Source organism: Lycorma delicatula, chromosome 7 (genome assembly GCF_047948215.1).
Source record: "Lycorma delicatula isolate Av1 chromosome 7, ASM4794821v1, whole genome shotgun sequence".
NCBI classification, from domain to species: domain Eukaryota; kingdom Metazoa; phylum Arthropoda; class Insecta; order Hemiptera; family Fulgoridae; genus Lycorma; species Lycorma delicatula.
In genome coordinates this window covers 78517741-78541965 of record NC_134461.1, presented here as the reverse complement: position 1 = coordinate 78541965, position 24225 = coordinate 78517741, and the positions used below count along the sequence as shown (strand labels likewise).

The window sequence follows — 24225 nt, the reverse complement described above, 5'->3', positions numbered from 1 at the left end:
TAAAGGAGTTCATTAAACGGAATATTTAATTATTATTAACTTTTATTTATAAGACACACCAGAAATCTGAAACTTTTGTTAATCAGTAACTCATGAAGATACGAATAATACTGATGTAGTAAATACGAGTAGTAAAGGGACTTTTACTCTATCCTAATATTTCATGAGACTGTTGAATTAATAATTATTGTATAGATCTTTGATGTTAATAAAAACTAATACTTCAGCAATTGTGTAACTGTCAACTTTATTAAAATGTGTAACTGTCAACTTTATTAAAGAATTGGGGAAGATCGTATCTCACTTTCAAATGAAATAAGTTCAAATGAAGTGCAGAAAAAAATGTGTAAATGTAATTTAATAGGCGTACAAGGAAGTCATGTGGTGTCCACATCAGATTTTTGTGTTTGTGAGCCCTTCGTGTAGCATTACTTTTAAAACTTAAATCGATAATCTATCTGTTTTGAATCCGAAGTTGAAGTAAAAATTCCACTTTAATCGCCCCTCCACTAATACTCATAAATAATCGATAACGTGGAGCACATTTTAAATTAAGAAATGTGATTTTTATAGCGGACTTGCAAAGAATTTGTAGAAATCGCTACTGAGCCCGGTCAAAGGGGGTATCGGGAAAACCAACTTTTCTTTACGTTCTTGAGTCTCCTGAACAAGACTCTACAATGTTTGTTGTACATGTGTATAAGATTTTTACGTATACCGAACGCAAATCTTAAGTCGATTTAGACGAAACTTGGAGGACTGATGTCCTCTAGGAATCGGAATCAGATCAAAATGAACTCTGATTCCTGATCAGGTGATCAGGAATCGGAGTTAGAGCCAAAAAAACTGCGTTTTGGGTACGTTTTCAAGGTTCCCATGTTGTAACTTGAAGGATAACATGTTAAGAAACCAAAATTACATTTATGCGAGCTGGTTCCCAATGGTTCCAAAACATCAAGTTTGTAGCCAAAATCAAAGTTTTGCGAGCATCGTCGTCAGGTGCGCGAGCGTTTTCTATAAAAAAAACAAAAAAACGCTATTACATGAAAAAAATAAATAAAAAAGCTAGTATTGCCATAGTACTTTAATTTCGCAATAATCCAAAACGTGATCTGGTATGAAAGAAAGGGATGGTGGTTCAAAAAATCAGTTTTGAAGTTTTAATCGTTTTGGATCGATTTGAACTTTTCTTTTTTTGTGAGCACGGCTCCAAAACCACACAAATTATGGGTAAGAATATCAAAGTGGGTTGTTGGCAAGTAGCAGTGTTAAGCAACTAATTTAGTCACAACTCAACAACTGTGAAAAGGAGGAAGAAAAACATTATTAATATACGTATGTAATTTATTTACTGAAACAATACACAGTATTATAAAAGAACATGTTACACTAACATAACAAGAGATACAAAAAAACACAGAAATTACGTCTTGTTCAACGTCTTTTGTTTCTTTACTAAAACCCGGAAATCCGCCCTTTGACGCATTTACTGCGGCAGAATTTTTTCAAATAATTTTTTGAAAATTGTCTCCTACTGATGAAAATATATAAAAATTTAGCATTCCATATAGAATAATAAATAATACCGTACATTAATATTTACTTTAAACTAGCTGACCCGGCAATGCTTCGCCATTGCTAGATTTGAGTATATATACAGATTAAATGAACAGATAAGTAAGTTTGATAAAACATTAAAAAACTGAACATTACGGAATTCACAAAATTTAACCTTTCACTTTTTCCCTTTCCCACTTCCGCCATTTTCTTCATTTACTTATTTTCCCTTCCCATATTTTTTTCTCTTTTCCCCCGTTTTCCCTATTTCCTTTCTCAATGTTTCTCTTTTTCTCCTTATTTTCTATTTCCCTTTTTTCTTTTTTTCCCTATTTTATCTTTTACCATTTTCAATTTTCCCTATTTCCTTTCTTTTTTCCCCGCGCGTAAATCGGTCCAGTAGTTTTTTAGTCTATAGCGGACACACATACGAACATTGCTTTTTATATATAGAGAAGAAAAAAGTCTGTAAATTTGTCGGTTTGTTTCGTAGATATCTCGGCAACAGCGTCACTTATTGGGTATAGTTTTTGCAAAAATATTTATTTTCAAGTAACAAATGTATATTCTAAATATGAGCCAAATCGGACCACAAATATAATTTTTCGAAACATCTCGACCCTAAACTAGTTCAGAAACCTTTACAGGTGTGCACACAACTCAGGAAATTTCATCGCAATCGGATGAATAGTATAGGAACGCATACGGGACAAACAGACAAACAAACATTTATTTTTATATATATAATATTGTATACTTTATATATATATATATATATATATATGATTACATGAACCACTACTTTTTAATTAAAATTTTAGATTATACAATATAGTTAAATATATACTGCATAAAGTTACTAATTTTTATGATTTAACTTGGTTCGCTTAGAAAAATGCACAAATTTTTGCATCATTCATATATTAAGTAGCATTCACTTCAATATATTACGTTAGCAAAAATATTTTTTAAATATTTATAATTTAATTTAATTTATTATTGTTTATTATTTAATTTAAAATATTAATTAATTAATTATTTCATTTAATTTAAATATTTCATTTAAATAGATATATATTATACTTTAACACTTTAAATATATTACGCTAAAACTATAAATAAAATAAAAAATGATTTAAAGAAACTTCCCAATGCTACAAACAACATATTTATTTTAAATAAAAAAAAAATCTTTATTTAATTTACTTTATTTTTCAAGGTCAATCGAAATTCTATTTTAATTTATTTTTCAAGGCCAAAATTTTTCTTTAATCATCAAAAACATTATAAATTTGTATAAATTTTAAAAATGGATAATATAAATTATTACATAATGATTTTAGGCTAATAAAATATTACGCTAAAATAACAATAATCCTTTACAAAACTATTACTTTACAAAGTTACTGTTTACGTAAGCGAAGGACACCGCTTCTGTATACATGTTAAAGAGTGAGCGAGTAGGAAAAGATAGTGTAATTTATAGTGTAATTAGGCTGTCTCAGGCCAAAGAAAGGTTCACAACACGGCAACGGGATACGTAAACGTTAATGTGATCGGGAGTACTCATAATCTTATATAACGGTACCAATATAATACCAAAAATAATACAATTTACCTTATGACTTACTTGCATTGGTTGTTTGAGTGAGATTACTGTTGGTGATAATCTATTACTTTTAAGGTAAGTATTAAGCGAAAATAACTTAAAGATGTTCAAAATCGTATTTTTTTTTCTGTTTAGCCTCCGGAACCACCTTGAGGTATTACTTCAGAGGACGAATGAGGATGATATGTATGAATGTAAATGAAGTGTAGTCCTGTACAGTCTCAGGTCGACCATTCCTGAGATGTATGGTTAATTGAAACCCGACCACCAAAGGAAACCGGTATCCACGATCTTGTATTCAAATCCGCATAAAAGTAACTGCCTTTCCTACGATTTGAACCTTACAACTCTCAACTTCGAGTGTTGTAACATACTGTGATAATACTAACATACTGTGATATTACAACTTTTCTCTTCTTAAATCAAGACTTGCTTGCAATTAAGCAATTATTTATTCATGCTGTTTTTTAACCTACATGCCATTAGAAAATTTATAAATATAAAAAATGTGGATTTATTATGTACCAATTTAAAAAATAATGATGAACAGATTAAGCATAATCACATAAAAAGTTTAAACATGTTTATAACGATTATGATATTCTATCTTTATATCTTTGAAAAGAGACATTTATGTATTAAAAAAAAGCTAAACTGTATAAAACTTTGAAATATATATATATATATATTTCAAATATATAAGAATTAAAACCTGCAATATTTTAAAGTAAATTAGATGAATGGCTATAAAATAGCCACACGTCTTATAAAATAAGTAAAATATAAAAAAAGTTAATAATATATTTATTTATTGGTTGTACTTAATTTAAAATAAGAACAAGAGAATCCTGATTATCAAGATTATATTAAAAATAAAAACGATAATAATATTGATAGTAATAATAAACGTAATCCTTATCAAGATTTAAAGCCACAATCAAAACATTCAAACGAAGAACAAAGCTACATCGGTTATAGTGATGTACTACCACTACCGCAAACAAATTCTTATCAATCTGTCCAATTATGCATGATTCGTCATGGTGGGAAGAGGTCTAAGACTTGCATAAATTATGCCTGTAACCAACCATAAGTGATTGATTTAAATAATATTTTTAAGTAACATTTTTTAATGATGTAATCATTTTCATATTATGTTATTATAACTTCATTAGATTTATATTCTTATGATATGATTGTTAACATGCTCATATAAACATTGTATTAACATATATAATTTAATTTACATATTTGTATTTCACATTGTAATCACGTATATAACTTATTTGTAATTTCTAATTACGTTATTATATATAATATACTGGCGGTATTTCATTTACAGTTAAAAAAAAAATAATCATATGATTTTTGGCGGGCAATTTTGTTGAGACGCAGCACCTGATGGTTCACTCGGCTCCGTACGGCTCACACAGCTGCTGGCGCCTCACTCTGCTCCATCCACGCTATAAAAGCTCGCTCCGCACTAGAATAAGGCAGAGAAAAAGAAAAAAGAAGACCCACCGCCACGGACTGGAGTCCGATTGAAGAGCCCAGCAGAGAAACAGCACGAAGGGCAGCCACAAAAGAAGATAATCTACAATCCTCCTATCTACCTGCCCACCATCCTTAAAACTTACAATTTACTTCGGTCAGCACATACGACCCCTTCCGGAGAAGGGGGCGTATTGCTTCCTCCAAATAATTAGGGCCCCGGAAGGCATATTCCTGCTAGCCCGAAAGGACTTCAGCGGACGGACTGAAGAGGAATCATGCCGAGAGTACGAGGCTCAAAAGCTCAGTCTCCTACGGACAGATCCAGTAATTAATTTCCACACTGGTCCATACAGATAGGAACGCAAATCACCAAATCCATCCATAAATAAAACTTTAAACTTATAACCGCCACTAAATAATACCCAATAACCCGCCCGATAATAGAAAGATACAGCAGCAACGGACATTGTCCAGGCTCTGCGATCTGTAGAGAGAAATAACGAAATTCCCGCTATTCTTGCGTTCCGTTCCGAATAAGGCAGTCTCTTCCCGTCATTGGAAGACTCAAATTGTGTTTGTTAATGATATGTAAATTACAAAATCAAGATTATAATAAAAATAATTTATATGATAATTGAATAAGGTTTTTTATTTACGTAAATTAACCGGCGAATAATTAAACTTAACCGGGGTACTTCACCAAGGCGGCAATTATTTCAACATATTTTTGATAATGCTACATAAAAAAATATTAAGAAAAACATTCTGTTAGAGAGAGAAAAGAAAAAAGAAAGCGACAGAGTATTAAAAGTTGCAAAATAAAGCTCTACACCTCAATTCAATAAAATAAAACGAGATAAAACCTTTATGTCGTTTAAAATCCTTATCATATGATAAAATAAGTAATAAAAGCGCTTTTTTTTTTTTACTTTAAAATAATTTTTTTGTAATCTCTACTAGGATTTAGTTTGGTTATAAACAACAAAACGAACTGATGTAGTTGATAGCAATCATAAATTATTAACACTCAATTTCTTATAACTTTAAAGATTAAAACTTTTTATACAAAAAAATATAAAAATGTGAGCATTAAAAATATTAACAGCATTCAGCAACTTTTAATAAAGAGAAAGCTTCTTAATGTCCTTAATCATAAATTATCTAATTCTTTTCTTAAAACAGATTTAATTAAAGAAGTAAATTCAAATATATATGTAATTTTTTTTGATTTTGTAAAAAGTAAGTTAATATTTCACAAATTTTGTTGATTCTTTCTTTAATCTGAAAAATACCTCCGTTAGTAATATAATAAATATTTTTTTCAATAATCTAAATGATGGACTTTTTAAATGAAAAATTACATGGTCTAATTAGGCAATTTAACAAAGATTTTTTATTTTTCATCATTAGTAGTATTAGATTGGAATGATTTAATGATGTATAATCGCTAACGTCATCATGATATTCAAAATGTATTTACATATTCAAAATACTATCAGTCGATTTAAAAACCATTTGAAAGAATATATACATAGAATTAAATTTAAAAAAAACATAATCTACAATCTAGGAAGACGTATCAATAAAATAATACTTTTCAGTATTTTTTATTGATCCATTCTTTTTCAAATTCTTTTATCGAGACACATTTTTTACCTTTTTTTTCATAGAGACTTTTTCTCACACACGCAGAGTTTTTTCTGTAGATGTAACCATTACCTTAAAGATAAATAAAATCTAAAAAATTATAATTTCGTAAAATAAATTTAAAAAAACAATTAAACAATATCAAACAGAAAATTAATTAAAATAATACTTTATCAACTATACTTTTAATTTTGACATTTCTAACTGCATGTCAAAGTGAAGGTTGGAAGATGTTCATTTAGCTGTCAGTTTCCAATTTGGTGCTGATTCAAATTTAATATTTTAAAGTTAAAAAATGTATACCTTTTTGGGTGTTATTTAAAAAACAAAATTTAAATTAAAAAAAGAAAAAACAATTGAAAGTCTTTATTATTCATTTTTTATTTTATAAAACATACAGTTAAAAGATTTAATACAATATGACGATCTAACAAACTGATAATTCTTGAATATTCTATATTACAAAATAATGACTGAAATACAGTAAACAATCATTGTTATTCATTTATTTATCGACTCACTAGTTTAATCAAAACAAACAGACTTTATTTTATTGAAGGGTTATCTTAACAATATAACAACGAAAAATCTGGATGATAGTACTGATATGCGCACTGTATAAATAAATTATATACAAATAATAAATTATATATACAGGGTCATTCACGGGAACCGGATGTTTTTGAAGTGGGTTGTACTCGGGCTTTCGTGGTGGGAGGGGCACGTGGCTGGTGTCTGGCGTTTCCTTTGTTCATAGCATTTACATTTTAGTCGTTGAGATGGAGCCGTGGACGCTAGACCAACGCCTGTACGCGTATGACAGTTTTGTGCGAAATGACGAATCCGTAACTGCTGTTCAGCGAGATTTCCGCCGTCAGTTTAATATCCATCGTAATGCAAGTGTCCCTTCTCGTAACACAATATTGCGATGGGTAAACAACCTTCGAACAAGCGGTTCAATATTGAAGAAAAAACCACCGGGTCCCCGACGAACTGCTAGCACTCCGGAGAACATCGAACAAGTAAGGAAAGCCATTGTCAGAAGCCCACGCCGCTCTATTCAGAGGCATTCAGCAGCGCTTCAAATGAGCACAAGTACGGTAAGACGAATTTTGCATACAGACCTGCATTTACAATTTTGTCGACAAATGCTCACCATTTTTGAAGAAAATGAAAATTTGTTATCGTTAATGAGTGACGAAGCCTATTTTCATCTGAATGGCTTCGTCAACAAACAGAATTGCCGGTATTGGGCAGAAAGAAACCCACATCGGCTTCACGAGAGACCACTTCATAGCTCAAAGGTGACTGTCTGGTGTGCAATAGGAAAGGTCGGTGTTATTGGACCACATTTTTTTGAAGAAAATGACGCTGCCGTAACTGTAACAGCTGATCGTTACATTGCGATCTTGAATACGTTTTTCATCCCTGAGTTACGAAACCGGGGAACGATTTTCAAAATGTGTTATTCCAGCAGGATGGAGCTACAGCGCACACAGCGATGGCTGTTCTCCGTAACTTGTTTCTGGGACGGATCGTTTCCAGATTCGGCGACATTCCTTGGCCCCCTCGGTCTTCCGACTTGAGTAGTTGTGATTTTTTTCTGTGGGGGGTTTCTGAAATCGCGTGTGTACGGCAATAAACCGCGTACATTGGAGGATCGCAATTCGTCATCACGTCACTCAGATTGATGTAGACATGCTGCAAAGAATTGAGGCCAGTTACTGTGAAAGGCTACAACAATGTAGTGCCCAAAATGGACATCACTTGCCGAACATAACTTTTCGTTCATGAGTAAGTAACATATGCTTTGATTTAACAAGTGTTTCAGTACCAATAAAACTTTTTTAAAGTAAATATTCAATTTTTTATGATTATTTTAAAATATCCGGTTCCCGTGAATGACCCTGTATATATATTATTTCCGATTATTCCCCTTCAGGACAGCGCATGAACTGGAGCCAATCATGGCTCTACTTCCTTCTCTTTTCTTCCCAAAACCTCTTCATCCGTTCACTATGTGTGTTCTTCCTCTCCTCCATCCATGTTCTTCCTATCGTTTCTCTTCTTTGCTCTTGTTCAATTTTCTTATTTCTAATTTCATCCCTAAACTTCCTTCTGTCCATGATTTCTCCTTCAGAGATGTTCAGTCGTACGAGGTCGTCTTGTGCTTCTTTCATCCAAATGGACTTTAACTTACTTGGCTTGCCGATGTCAAAAGTTTTCTTAGTGAGTCACTCCTCACCCATCTTGCACAAGTGTCCGTAGAATTGTAAACGCCTTTTCCTACACCTCGTGGTGGAGTCTGTGTTTTTATATAATCCCTTTGTGGGTCGCTTGATCCAGGTTCCGTCTCTAAGGACTACACTGTAAATTTTCCTGAGAATTTTTCATTCTTGCTTCTCAATTTAATGAATTTTGGTCATTTCTCTGATTACTGTGGTTTCTACTGCATACAAGGCCTCCGGCAAGACAACTGTGTTGTAATGTCGTAGTTTTGCAATGCGAGACACTTCCCTTTTGTTATAATGATTCAATGTAAGCCTGTACGCCTTTTGCAGTTTCAGATCACACACACACACATATATATATATAAAGCAACCTATAAAGCCACTTAACCTGACTGATTGACTGGCTGACTGACTGACGCCCAACACAAACTACTGAAACTAAATTTACGAAAATTAATATATATATATATATATATATAGGTATAGAGCGTTCGGAAAGGTTGTACACTGTAATTATGAAAATGTAATGACAAAATTTTCTTAATTATTATTTTATATTTTTATCTCATTATTTTACAGAAACGGATATTACAATAACTGGATTAGTTTATAAAAAGTTATGAAAATGACCTCCTCCAACATTAATACAACACTGTACAAATTTCAATTTGTTTTCAAATACTTTAACCAGTTGATATACTGGAGTGTCTCGTACGTACGGTGTTATTGCGGTTTTTAGTTTGTCAATCGTGCGTTGCCTGTTACGAATACTACTTGTTCAGCTGCCCCCCATAGAAAGTAATTTGGAGGGCGATCGGGCGATCGTGTACGCCCCTCAAAATGATTCGTTCACCGAAGACATTTCATAAAAAAAAAGTCATTGACCTATTAACTGTGTGCGCTGCTGCACCATCTTGTTGGAACAACCGTGATTGATTTCTACTTATGTTAACCGATTAATGTTAACTAATAAAACGCCGAAAGAACAGAATGCAGCCTATAATACTAAAGCATACTCCACAGCAACTTTTCGAACGCATGATATACATACAGAGTTTTATAAAAATCGTTTCTAGAATTCAAGGAATGCTCCCTTACATCGAAATATATAAAAAACTTTAGATCAACATATGTCCGGAAATGCTTAGTTTACAGTCATTTTATATTTTTAACAGGAATGGTGAATTATATCGAGCTGAAATTTCGTGTACTGCTAGGTAGAGATTTACTTCTATAAAAATAATGAAACCTGATCTCTCAATCCATTTCAAAATGGCACCCATGTAAACTTTTTAATTGTTAATATTTTTGCAACCGCTGGTTAATTAAAATATGTTTTATAAAAAAAATGTTCAGCTTTTTATGACAAAGAAAATGACACCTTATTTATTCAAATTCTTTCATAAATAACGAAGTTATGGAAAACATTTTCAAGTGAGTCACTCTACATTAAACAACCAGTTTTCATTTCCTCCCGAATGAAATTAAATAACTCGACAAACAGATGGATCGGTCGAAGAGGCCCAATAGCATGGACTGCAAGGTCTCCCGCTCTCAATCCTATTGACTTTTTCATATGAGGCAATTTGAAGACACTTGTATATGACACCCCTGAGGATACCATCGAAGAATTGCGCACAAGAATTCTAAATTATATGAAGAGGATTCGTCACACACCTGACATTTTTGAAAGTGTCAGACAGTCAATGAAAAACTGCCTGGATGCAGGCCACCATTTTGAACAGCTACTGTAGTTTTTTTTTTTTTTATTAATGTTTTATTATCTGATATGATAATTTATTGCTAAAAAGATTTTAATTGAAAAAATCAGATTTTAAAAATCCGTTAAGTATCCGTTCATTAAACGACAAACGTGTAGTGCAAATCATTTTTCAAAATTAATATTATTTAATATTATAATATTTTCATGATTTCAATATTTTATTTTATTGTAATATTTTCAATATTACAATTATTGTAATTTATTACACGATAACATTAATAAATTTATTCTATTTGAGAAGTGTCGTATTATTTATTTAATTTTATTCGGGATGAAAATGATTAAATGTGTCATTTTCTTCGTCATAAAACGCTTAACATTGTTTGTAAAACAAAACATTTAAATAAACCGCGTTTACGTGGCCGCCATTTTGAAATGGATTGAGAGATCAGGTCATTATTTTTATAGCCGTAAACCTTTAAGTGCCCTAAGAGTATATGGAATTTCAGCTCTATACCCTATATTTAACCATTCCAGAGAAATAAATCTTTAAGGTAAAAATACAAATTGGCCGTACAGCCGTTAAACTAAGGCGTTTCCGGGCATATATTGATAGAAAGTTTTTTATTTATTTCGGCGTGGGGGACCGTTCCCTGAATTCTTGAAACGGTTTTTATAAACAGCTGTATATATATATTTTTTTAAATATTTAAAAATTTATTTAACTTTTTAGAAATTGATTAACTAAAATATGTAGCCAAAATTCTCATTTTACAAAATAAAATTCTCATACGCACAGACTAACAACATGGTAGTATTCACTCATACAAAGATAATTCATTATTTATTTATTTAATCATCTACGAAACTATACGTTTTATCACACTTACAATTAATGATAAGAAATGAATTTAGCTGAAAAAAAATTGTGAATAAATACAACAAAAAACAATGGAAAATAATTACAATTAATAAAGATTTGTATCAGATTGTATCACTGACAATTAAACATTATTTTAATATTACAATTTATTATTTAATTTAATGTAATTTTATTTTTAATTAAACTATTTATAAAATGAAATGTAATTAATTATATTAGTTTAATTGAAAGTTTATTAATATAATAAATCTAATTTAACTTAAAAGCAAAATAAAATAAACATAAACAGCAACCTAAAAAGTAAAAAAAAAGTCTACATATAAAAACTCCAGGTTCAAATTCTGATCATGCAGATTTTAACAAACCATAAAGAAATTCCATATTATACAACGAGTACATGCTTACATCTTAAAACTCAAGACCTATAAAAGTTAACAACAGTATCACAGGCAAAACATTCTGAAAAAGCTTTGTGAAAGAGATAATCAAAAACCAGAGATGAAATAAATAATAATTTTCTAAAGATAAAAATTGTCCTTTATAACTATATAACATCGATCAATAAATGACGGTTATTTTTTTTCAAGGTCTGATCGGTCGCAAAATAAAAACCCGCTCAAAAATCGGATGAACTTTGCGCATATGTGTTGCGCAGCGTCTCTAGTATGGCCTTCAATCACGCCGCGTCACTTCGTTTAGTTCTGAACACGCAGTTAGCACGTAAACATGTCTACAACAATAGCACCTCCCGCCAAGTGTGAAGTGCGTGCGGTGATTCGATTTCTTCAGGCTGAGGGATGTAATGCAGCTGAAATTCATCGACGAATAAATAATGTGTATGGTGAAACTTAAATGAGCGACAGCAAAGTGCGACAATGGCGCAGAAACTTTAAAGCAGAACGTACATATGTTCATGATGCAGGCGGTCAGGGAAGGAAGCGAGTGTCAACCGATGATTTCGTTGGGCGAGTGGATGAGGCAATTCGAGAAAATCGTCGGTTCAAAATTTCTTATTGAGTGATTCGTTTCCTGAAATTTCAAGATCAGCTCTCTACACCATTGTGAGTGAGAGACTTTAGTACCGCAAACTGTGTGCGGGATGGGTTCCCAAGATGCTGTCTGACAATCACAAAACAATGAGAATGGACGCCTCCCTAACGTTTCTCCAGCGCTACCACAATGAAGAAGATTTTTTGAACAAAATTATCACAGGGACGAGACATGGGTACAATTCGAAACTGAAGAAACAAAAGAACAATCCACAACAGTGGATGCATTCTCATTCTCCCAGTAAACCAAACAAGTTCAAGCGAACCTTCTCCAACAGAAAGTGTATAGCTACTGTGTTCTGGGACCGGAATGGAGTTCTTGGTGGAATTCATGGAACGTGGCACGACCATCACTGCAGCCTCATACTTATATAATAGTCATAAGCAAATACTTAATACTCTGATTTTTGTCATGGTGTCCTACAACAGTGATATGCTTAAAGGGCAAAGAACAGTAATTTTACCTTTTAAACAAAATTACTTCACCCATTTTTGAATTCGTATGACAAAAGAAACCCATGCATGTTATTGAATATAAAAACCACATCTCCAAGTTCTTTCTAGGCTTTATTGTTTTTTGATACTTAACTTTTAGAAGTCAACACCACATTAAAAACAACTACCACAAACTTCAGACTTATAATTTAGTGATTACTTCAAGAAGTCAAAATTTAGAAAATAAAAATGATACTTTTTACTTTATTTTCCAGGCAGAACAGTACCCATCTTCTAGTAACTGGCACAGCAAACGGTTTTTTGTTGCAACTTACAGGCATAGCACTGCTGTGTATTTCTCCAAGGACTCATTTCCTACCCGGGTATTGCAGAAAGATCTAAACTAGTGACCGAGGTGCCTTCTGGATAAGGTCAAGGTTTCAACTTCTATTCAGTCAAAATAAAAAAATACATGGGTACACCTATAAAAAAGGTTGTCCATATGATAATACGCTGGTTAGAAACCAGGAAAGAAGCTGAAGAAGAGAAATTTAGAGAAACAACTGAAGAATATGAACCTATGCTCCTAAAATGCAGGATTATGTATCTATTTTTTTATCTAAAGTTTTACAATTAATTTTCTTCAATTTATGCAAAGATTTTTTTAATATCAGAATGATGTAAAGTTAAATATCATTGCACAATAAAATCCTACATTAAGTAAGTAAAATGACAGTAACAAAAAGTGAAAAAAATATTTTCTTTAGACAGTGTAAGCTTCTGTTTGAATAAAGCACTACTTGAGTTATTGGAAAAAATTATATCAAAGAGCTTACACAACAAAGTAAAAAAAATAATCAAAATCAGCCCCCTTCAATTCAATACATAAAAAAAGATACGAATGAAAATCACCTTTTTTTAACAGAAGATACAAATTATTTCATGTTTTTAAAAAAATATATATATTCATTTACATAATTTTAACAGTAATATATACATTTATGAATAACACAAAGAGTTTATCATAAATAGAAATCCTGTTAAAGGGCAATCAATTCAAACTTCATTAAAAATATATTATAGTAGATTACTATTATTATTATTATTTTTATAACTGTAATAATCATTATTATATGAATCACATTTATTGATAAAAATTCAGAAACAGTAATTCATACAATTTTTCTACAAAATTTTATAATACAGATAAGAATAGTATAATATTCATTACAAAATGAAACAGGATATACAAACTGATTAAAATCAACCTAATTCATTAAAACTGATAAAAACATATTTGAGTAATAATGTACCATAAATATCAATAAGATTTAATTATGTGTAATACACTCACACATAAACATTACACACATGATGCATATCAAACAACAAAGAAAATTGTGAATGGTGCATACTAGAATTAAATAATTTAATGGAACTGAAAATAGTTACAAAATTGGCTTTGAATAAAATAGATTTTTCTTTAAAACAATATATATTTATTTTTTTAATTTATTTTCCTAATGTGTATGTTGCAATCTGTTCAACAAATAAACAATAATCAAACCCCCCACCCAAGACTCAATGAGATGAGGATGATATGTACGTCATGTAAATGAGTGTAGTCTTGTACAGACTCAGGTCAACCATTCCTGAAACACTGTGGTTATTGAACCCTAACCAGCAAAGTACACCAATATCCACTGTCTACTTCTCAAATCTGTATAAAAGCAACTAGCTTTTACTAGGATTCGAGCCTCAGAACCTTCAACTTCAAAAATCAACTGTTAAACAACTGATTTGCAATGACGAGTTAACCACTAGACCAGCCCAGTGGGCTAAAATAATATATGAAAAACAAATTACAGAAAAAAAAGAATATGTGAAAAAGAAAAACAGAAAGATATTAACTAAAAATATAAGAAAATGGTAAATACGGATATTTTGTGTAAATAAAATGTTTGATAAAACCATAAAGACAACCTCAGATTTACATAAACATGAAATAAAGGTATCAATGTTATATATAGATGCAAAAGTTTGCCGGTATGTTTATTTGTTTACAACAACACACAAGAACCAACAGACCGATTGCTTTCAAATTTTTAGGATACATTTGTGTTATCCCAGAAAAGGTTTTACGCCATAGATCAAATCAAGGCCCTAGTCTCTTCGGGGGTGAAATTGTGAATTCACTCCCAATATTACATTACCCAAGGAGTAAGATATTCATTAAAGAAAAATCCTTTTACTCCATTATATTTCTTTCACCATAGCAACAGAAGGGTAAAATGAATAATTTCTTTTTTCTTTAATAACTATAAAATATTTAATATTCTCACAACCATGATGATAATGAAAGCATCAAGTTTACAGGGGACAGAGCTCCCTGATTAGACAGTTGGGCATGTGAAGCAAGCCCTTTTTTCGACCAGCAAAAAAAATATTTTATTCAGATTGTTAATTACATTTATAGACCACCTCAGTTAGGTTTGCTACCAACAGAAAAAAAATAATAAATCCATTATTTGCTTGGATGGATCAAGGGAAATTGTAGAAGAACCTTCATCAGAGTAGCAACATAAAACATAATAATTATAAACAAGTAAATATATAAAGTAATAGTAAACAAACATTAAAATTACAAATAAAAAATATTTCATAAATATTACATTTTTTTATAGGTTTTATAAATTAAATGTGAAACTTTAAATCATATATAAACTTTTGTTTTTAACTGCTTTATGAAAATAGAACAATAACAAATGTCAGCATTTTAGAAAGCACTTTAATTTAAACATTTAAGAGAATGGAATCTCACTATTCAATAATTACAGGAAAAAATAGCTTCCTTACAGAAGCTTACACTGTCTAAAAAAGATATTTTTTTTCACTTTTTGTTACTGTCATATTACTTACTTGATAATGGATTTTATTGTGCAATGATATTTAACTTTATATCATTCTGATAATCAAAATATCTATGCATAAATTGAAGAAAATTACTCTCTTTTATTGACAGTCTAGTTCTGTACATAATAGTAGATAGTAAAAGTTCTGTAGTTTAAAATTTAAAATGGGATTGATTACTATCGACATTAACCACTCACTAATAAATGTAATCAGTGTGCAGGAAAATGCACTCAATTGTATAATTTCTGTTGTCTACAGGAACTAAACATTAAAACTCAAACATAATGAGCAATCAGATGAAAATAATGATTATTTGAAAATGCAAATGAAAAATTAACATTTAATTTTTACTTCACCCCCTTCAATTTTCAGGATGCTAATCCTTGAGACATTCCAGATGTTAAGTAATTAAATTATACGGGAACCAATATATTATCTAACCCACAATCCAATTGTATTGTTTATTTATTGAATGGTATAAGAAAAAGAAATTCAATGCAATATCTTGCAGTTCACATTATAAATTGATAAAGATTAACATTTTTGATAAAAAAAGCATGTTTTAGAAAAAAAATACCATTTAAAATATAAACATATGATATTAAAAAGAGTTCTTGCAAATGTTGTGCCTTGTTTCTGAGTGAAACAGTTCAAGCTAAAAAACAAATTATTGTTTAATATTATCATCCAAAAATTTCAATTATTTGCATCATTTATTACATTATTTTAAGATTGTGGGCTTAGAACATGGAGCATATCCTTCAAATTATACATCAGATTGCAAAACATAGATATGCTAGGCTTATTTGTTCCTCTGTTTCTACAATGGAGGTGTTCAATCTCCAACGTCTTCTCAAGAATATAACATTGACTGCCATTACTTATGACAGATTTCTTGTTTACTTTTCTCTGTAACTTATCAATATATTTTTAAAGCCAAAAACTGCAGAAAAGTAACAGGTTAAGAACTAAATTGATATAGCATTGAACATAAGGGAATAAAATAATCTAATTATATTTACATAATTTTATATATTATATATATATATATATATAAAATATGTACTGAAAAGTGAATTTAACCAAATAACAATACTCTATAACATTTGATTGTAGAATGCTTATGTAAAAGCATGCAAAAGCTTGTGCACACACTTCAAATACAAAATTATGTAGTAGTTTATTACACAACACCTACAAAAACACAGGATGATGCATCATCCTGTGTTTTTTTGTATATAAAATATTTTTTTGTATATAAAAAAACTACACAAAGAATAAGATAAATCAGTAAACAAGATGTCCTGAATTAACAAGTGGGAAATTAAGAATTACAAGCTTGTACCTGCAATAACCTATTAATTAATGCACAGATAAGGATTTCTGTAAAATCCTTATCTGTGCATAATCTGTAATAATGAAAAATTATTACAGAATGCAAATAGCTATCTTTATCAGAAATGAAGGCCGAAATAGAAAAAATGACAATGTAATGAAAAAAAGACTGAACATCGGTAGTACGATGGTGAAAACAAACACAAAGCAAAATTAAAAGATTAACTAACTGATCATTAATCTAATTAAAACCACTTTTAATAGTAAAATAAATAATTAAAATAATAAATTAAATAGTTTTCAAAAACGCGACTACGCAACTTTTGCTTTCCCGCTTCTAATATCTAAAAACAAGCGCCGGAAATTAATTCCTATTGTCTAAAAGAAAAAAAGACGTAAATTCAAAAGCAAATGGTTCATCAATTGCAAATTACTACAACCGTAACAAAAAAAAAAATATAATGTCATACAATTGAAGGTTAAACATAACTCAATCACTAATAAACTAAAATTAAACTTAACTTTGTATTTATTTGGTTACCTTTCAGTGGATTGTTCTTTTTGGTGAACCGATTTCATGATTCTCGATATATAGGAAGATACCATAGAATCAGCAGAGGCTAAACAATTTAAAGAACGAAATTAAATGAGTACAATAAACATCACACTACAAATTTTAACAATTTCAAACCTGCAACGGACAGAGCGACAAGAAATTCTAATAACTACTGTCCAGCTGTTTCTGACATTAAGTAATACTTAATACCAACATTACAAATAAAAATTTACCCTTGACATTAAAAGTTCTTTTTTTATCGACCAAAAAAAACTATTAATAAACATTATATTTACACAATGCAGATTCTTCGTAGCTCTGAAAACAAAAATGACACCATAAACAACATTTTGCCTCTCGTAAGATTCGGTTTGTAAATATACTAACAAATTTATTTTTTATAATCAAATATGACTGGATTTAAAATAATAAAACCAATTTTAAAATCTTTATTATTGTATCCTTCATACGCGTCAACAATACTACGTAAATGTACAAGGCTGTACATAACCCCATTTCAACTTTGGAATGGTGGATTTCAATTCACGGGTATCCACTTGAAACCCAGCCACAACTAAATTTATCAATTAATTACAATCGGTAAAAGTTCTACAGATTGATTTCTTTATCTATTGATGAAAGTTAGGTCAAAACATATTAGTACTCGCAGAATGATGCTCAGTCGATGTGAAACTTCGTAGTTCATCGCTTTAATAATTTTTATAGGCAGGTTTATCGCTGTTGCATCTCTTACAACGTATTTTTCATACCCTGCGATTTTTGTGGGGCTATCCAATTAATAAATAATAACTATAGTTAGTTATTTCTTTTTAATTTGTCGCCGAATTTAAAACAATATATTCAAAGAAGTGAAAAAGTATTTTTATTTTTCTTCAAATTGGTTTTATTTTTATAAAATTAGTTTAATAGTTTTATCTTCGTGTATTTCCATGTACGTTGGTCACAGAAATAAATGTTCAACTAAAAAAATCTTTCTTACTGTTTGTCAAGACAAAATTAAAGTTTATAAATTAACCAACGATATTAATTTCAAATCTTAAATTTTATTCTAAAACAAAAAGTTTTACTGTAAAATTTAAGCTACTGCTTTTAAAATAATATTTTGAACCAGTACTTAACATTAGAATACTTACAGCTTGACTTTGAACTTAAACAATTGCATAATATAAACTGTACAAATAAGTTACTAAATTGATCAGTGCAGAACACAATCAGTCTAACAAAAATTATGAACTATAACTGTACTACAGCCAATATTTTAATCAGTTTTTTTTACGGCTACCCCAATATTTGTGGCTTTTCCATCCCTATCCCATCAAATTCAACTATCATAATTACCTCAAATATACCAATCTTTTGTTTGCTCTGAGAAAATATTCTACTTTTTTTTTTTGTAAACACTTCATTTAGTATCATAATCAAGTCATATAAGTTATCTTCTCATATCATTCATCACTTCTCAATCTATTTTTCTCTTTGTTCTATGATAACATTCTCACTCTTAGATGATCCATTATAAAAAATTTACATATTTTTTAAACTCCATATTTCCATTCCCAACACCATACTTTCTCAATTTCCCTGTCCCATAATACCATATCTGTGCTTTACTCACATTCTTCATCCTTACTAAACCTGCATTTATTTAACCACAACCATAATACATAACTCCCAACTAAACAATAAGTAGGTTGATCTTTGCTGTCTGACCAGCTATTACCTCTTTCCTTATCAATAAGTCCTTTTGTCAGGTTTCATTGACAACTACCATTAACATTCAGGCCAGCTACCAAGTATTTAAGCATTTTTTTAACATGTAATGCATATTATTTTTATCTTCTGTTGGTACAACCTGATAATTTGCATATTGTACCATAAATATATTTTTGCACCAAAACTCTCATACTTCTGCATTTCTCATGTCACTTCTTCAAAGTAGTCTTGTTAATTCAGAAATTATTCAATCTACTTTTTAACTTTAATATGCGACATATTATTCTTCTACAAATTCCCAACAAAGATTGGGTACCTGCCATACCAACTACCCCAAACAATGACTCATAGGCACAATATCATACAATTTTTCCAAATCAAAGACATGCGCTGCTTTGAACTCTTAACTTGACCCTTGGTTACAACTGCTGTTGATAAGCCGATCTCTGTTTACAACTTTGCATTTGACCCTTCAATAACATCAAAGTGGAAATATTATCCACTGCTGATTTTCCTGCAATAAATTTACTTTGTTCTTTTGTTCGTTACAGTAAAAGTATTCTTAATATCTGAATAATTTCAATCCAATAGGGGAATGACGAGAGTTGAACTAAACCAGATGTAGTGCATATTTTTGTTGTTTGAAGATAGTGTTTTCCTGGGTTATTTCATAGTTTTTAAATGATCAAATCTGTAACAAAATTAAAATTAGTAGTAAAATATTTTTTTGTGTAAAGGTTCTGTTATTAGATACAATATTAGTAAATGACAATTGATTCTTCAGTTTATACTGATGTTATTTTTTTGAGAGTATCCTGTTATTTTATTAAAACATTACTTTTTATATACATATTTATAAATACATTTTGAAATTTTTATCAACATCTTCAATTGAAAAAAATCTGCACGTAAAACAGTTTACACATGTAAGGTTTAGAAGACACTGTTCTAAAATGAAGAAAAACTGTTAATTATTATCTAGCTTATACATATCAATTTCTTGTACAAGAAATAGTATTAAAAAACTTACTGCGGGAAAACGTTGAGCTTAAAAAACTGTACCTGATCAACAGGTGGCCTCTGATTGGTGAATTAATTTAATGCTTTTTGAACTGAAGCAAATAATTAAATTTTTAATATTTTAAAAACTGTTAAATTTGAGCAGTAATCATTAAAGTAGATGTAAGGGTTGTAAATAATTTACATAAAGCTGTAATAAAGATTCTTTCGATCAATTTTAGAATATTTATATCGTATACTAAGAGATGACTCTCTCTTGCAACTCTAAAAATTCAGTCGTTTTTTATTTCACAAAATAGAAATGAGAAAAAATCATACAATTGTTTATCAAATCAGAATAATGCTAAGGAAATTACTAAACAACGTAAAAATTAGAATAAATAGTTTACAAATCAATGGTAAATATATCTAGGATGGATGATGAGAGGTATAGAATTGAGAAAACTATTTCTCAAATTTTGTCAGAAGAATAAAAAGGGTAGGGATGTGTGCAAAATGTATCATTGTTTTTTTGTCAGAGTGGCATTCTTCAGAATTGACCAAATCAAGTAAGGCTTGATTTTAAAACTGGTGTAAAAATTATTTATACATTTCACATCTCATAAATAAAATATATAATTATGTATTCACATAATTATTTTAAGAAGTATCTTTTTTACTTCCTTGTATGAAGTAATGGAAGAATTCTGATTGCAAAAAATTTTGATTTTCAGATTTCAACAGAAATAGCCATTTTGACCATCCCTGAATCCATTTTGACTAGTTTCAACATGACATCAGTATGTACATATGTACCTCGCATAACTCAAAAACAATTACCCATAGGATGTTGAAGTTTTGGATTTAGGATTGCTGTAATCCAGTTGTACACATCCCCTTTTGATTGTAATTGACAGGACCAAAAGTGTCCAAAAAAAGCCCAAAATCCAAAAAATTTGGATTTTGGACTTTTTCTTAACTGCAGTAAGCCCTCATTGAGAGCTTTTCAATGATACATCCTAAGTGATGTTTATTTTCATTGGTTCCAGAGTTATAGCCAAATAAAATTTTAATTAATGAAATATTTAGATTTTACAAGGCACATTAGTTCGAATCAGACTTTATCTCTCTTCTTTTCTTTAAATTTAAATATATTGATTTATTAATAATTATTAACCTCCGATTGTAAAAAACTTTTTTATAATAAATAATAACAATAAAAAAAATTATCAGAAGTTAATAATGGAATAAAATTGTATGTACTTTTTCATTTAAAAAAAATGTCTAATGTAATTTAAAAGATGTACAAGGAAGACATGTATCCACATTAGATTTTTTACTATTTAAATCCTCTTTCAGGTGACAACAAATTTTGAATTACTTCTTTTAATTACTTAAAAATTTACTGTATTTCAACTTTTACATCTCCCTGATCATTTCTATATATAATGAAAAAAAAAACTGATCTGCAAAGATTATTTATTATTAAGTTAAATTTTGGATAGCATTGAAATAATTCAATTTACATTAAACATGGAAATAAAGCAGCAGTCACACAGCAGCCTTTACCATAATATAAAAAAAACAATTATAGGAAAATATGTTTTCTAAAAAAAAAAAAACAAAAAAAAACAGTAAACTTAGAAACTTTTTATTAAATAAACTTTATTAAGAATATAATATATTAATAGATGCAATATATACATTTTTCAATATATATAAATATTTTATTTTGGATATTAAATATTTTTGGTTAAAACATAAGTAACACTAATTTTGGTAAACAAAAAAGAAAATATAAAGAAAGACAAAAAGCTAGTACTAATAAAAATTAGACATATTTTAAAAATATTATAAAAAACTGGATAAAATAATTTACATAAAAATAAAAGTATTATTAATGAATAACAAAATTAGCCAACATTACAAATAGTAATTTATTTTCAAAATAAATTAACATAAAAGAAAGGAAAAGCAACTAACACAAAAAAAAAAGACTAGATCATACGAGAGATTAAAGTAAATGAAAAAATACGCTATCACTACAAAATTTACAATAATTTTTTAATTATTTTTTTCAGTGAAGTAATGCAAATCCTAAATAAATTGGCACAGAGAAATTTCTTATGATTTATTTTATTAGAGCGTAATAGGGAACAAGAGGGGAATTCTTTTAAACTATTTTGTAATTCTGACTGGTAGACACATATAGAAAATTTTGAGCAAGAAACATAAGATAAGAAAACCTTTTATTTGTGCATTTGCCTACTAGAATATGTTTCTTAAATATTTTAAGTTGTTCCTTGTGAATAAATTATAAAAAAAAAAAATGTATTTATCTATTCAAGAAACATCATTTAAAATAAGGAATCAACCTAATATTAATTTTATTGTATGGAAATATTTTATCCAAAGAAATTCAAACCACTCATAGTCATTCCAATGCTTGTGAAAAAAAAACTGTTTCACAAGGCATTTTCTGGAAAAATGTTTGTTGAAAATGTGAAAGTGATTGTGATGATGAACAATGGTGATTATGAACTTATGCTCAACACAGACAAGTTAAATTTATTAAATAATATTAAAAATTAATAAAATACACCTTACCAGCACATTGAGTATATATAAATGGCATAAGACCTGCATATTCTACTAATAATAAATAAACTAAATATATTAATAATAATTATAATAAAAAATCATATAATAATGATACCAAATTTGATAAACAAAGAGTATACAGTCTTGTTTGTGAGGATTGCAACATGATATATGTGGGTATGACCAATCGCAAATTCTCCATACGTGCAAAAGAGTATATAAATAGCATTAATAATAACAAACAAGAAAACTCCAACTTTGTCAAACACATAATAGAATACGGTCATATATATATATACTATCATAATAATTTCATGAAATTCTTAGATATTTCTTATAAATGTAATAATACTTCTAATTTAGAAAAAATATCGTATTTACTGTAATAATAACAATAATTTAATTAATGAACAAAAAATGTTTAAAGATGATATATAAATAAATAACAATTTAATCTAATAATTACCTCCTTGATAACATGGTTGTGTTTTATTTCATTTTAATCCGTCGGAGAATATATATATAATCCTTCAGTATACTGTTAGGATTGGACAGTTAAGACTGCTTATACATTTTAACCTATGATTTTTTAATTCTTGACTTTAAAGTAACATTTTTAACTCCTAATATGGCTTTCAAGTAAGCCGAAATATCTAGAGCTTATCTCAATGTGCTGGTAAGGTGGATTTTATTAATTGTTAATATTATTTAATTAATATATCAGCGATGCTATGTTTGAGATATTAAGTTAAATTTATTATAATCATTTTTTAAATTTTATTTTATACAATATATTTGTATAGAACCTATCTTATGGAACAATCCAATCTTGAAAAAAATCATGTATATATGGATGATATCAATTTGGTTGCTAGAAATATGCATATTTCACAAGAAATATTCCAACAGCTGTTAAAGGAAGGATAAGAGTAAAATTTAGAGTGAATGAAGACAAAATATGAACATGATATTATCCAAAGTAAAAAATCAGCTAGAAAGAATTTTAAACTGAAGAATATACTCGCAAATAAAGAAAATGTTATAAGTTTAAAATATAATTTACCCAGAGTTAACAGAATTTCTCAGGAAATTCAGGAGAGCAATATTGGGTAATAGAGCTTAATTTACAAATAGATCTAGGGTAATCTCCCACAAGACTAAAGTTTATGTAGAATTAGATAAAGCCAATTTTAATCCGTAACAGTGAGATTTGGCCCTTGAATGTAGTGAATGTCTACTCTTTAAAGGTTTTCAGAGAAAAATGAGCTCATCAAAGAGGAAATTTGTAGGTTAAGACTTAAAACGAAAACATGTTCTAAAATCAAAGCAATGCTAAATTTATTAAGTAAAAAAACTATTAATTGGTTCAACCAGAGTGAAGAATGAAAAGACAATAACTGCAGAAGCAAATTTTAAATGGTGTAATGGGAATATAAGAGACAGATCAAGAATGCAGTAA

General features: G+C 29.4%; 1 protein-coding gene across 2 annotated transcripts in view; it reads right to left on the bottom strand.

The window, feature by feature from the left end:
- The window catches only part of Cln7 (CLN7/MFS domain-containing 8), a 129586-nt gene extending 111972 nt beyond the window's left edge, over positions 1-17614 (bottom strand). For both annotated transcript variants that reach the window (XM_075370195.1, XM_075370193.1), the window contains exon 1: positions 17418-17614. Coding sequence is in view for 1 of the 2 variants with exons in the window: in XM_075370193.1 (XP_075226308.1) it covers positions 17418-17482 (65 nt within the window). In the remaining variant the exon portion in view is untranslated. The remainder of the gene's footprint in view (positions 1-17417) is intronic.
- Positions 17615-24225: the final 6611 nt, after the last annotated feature.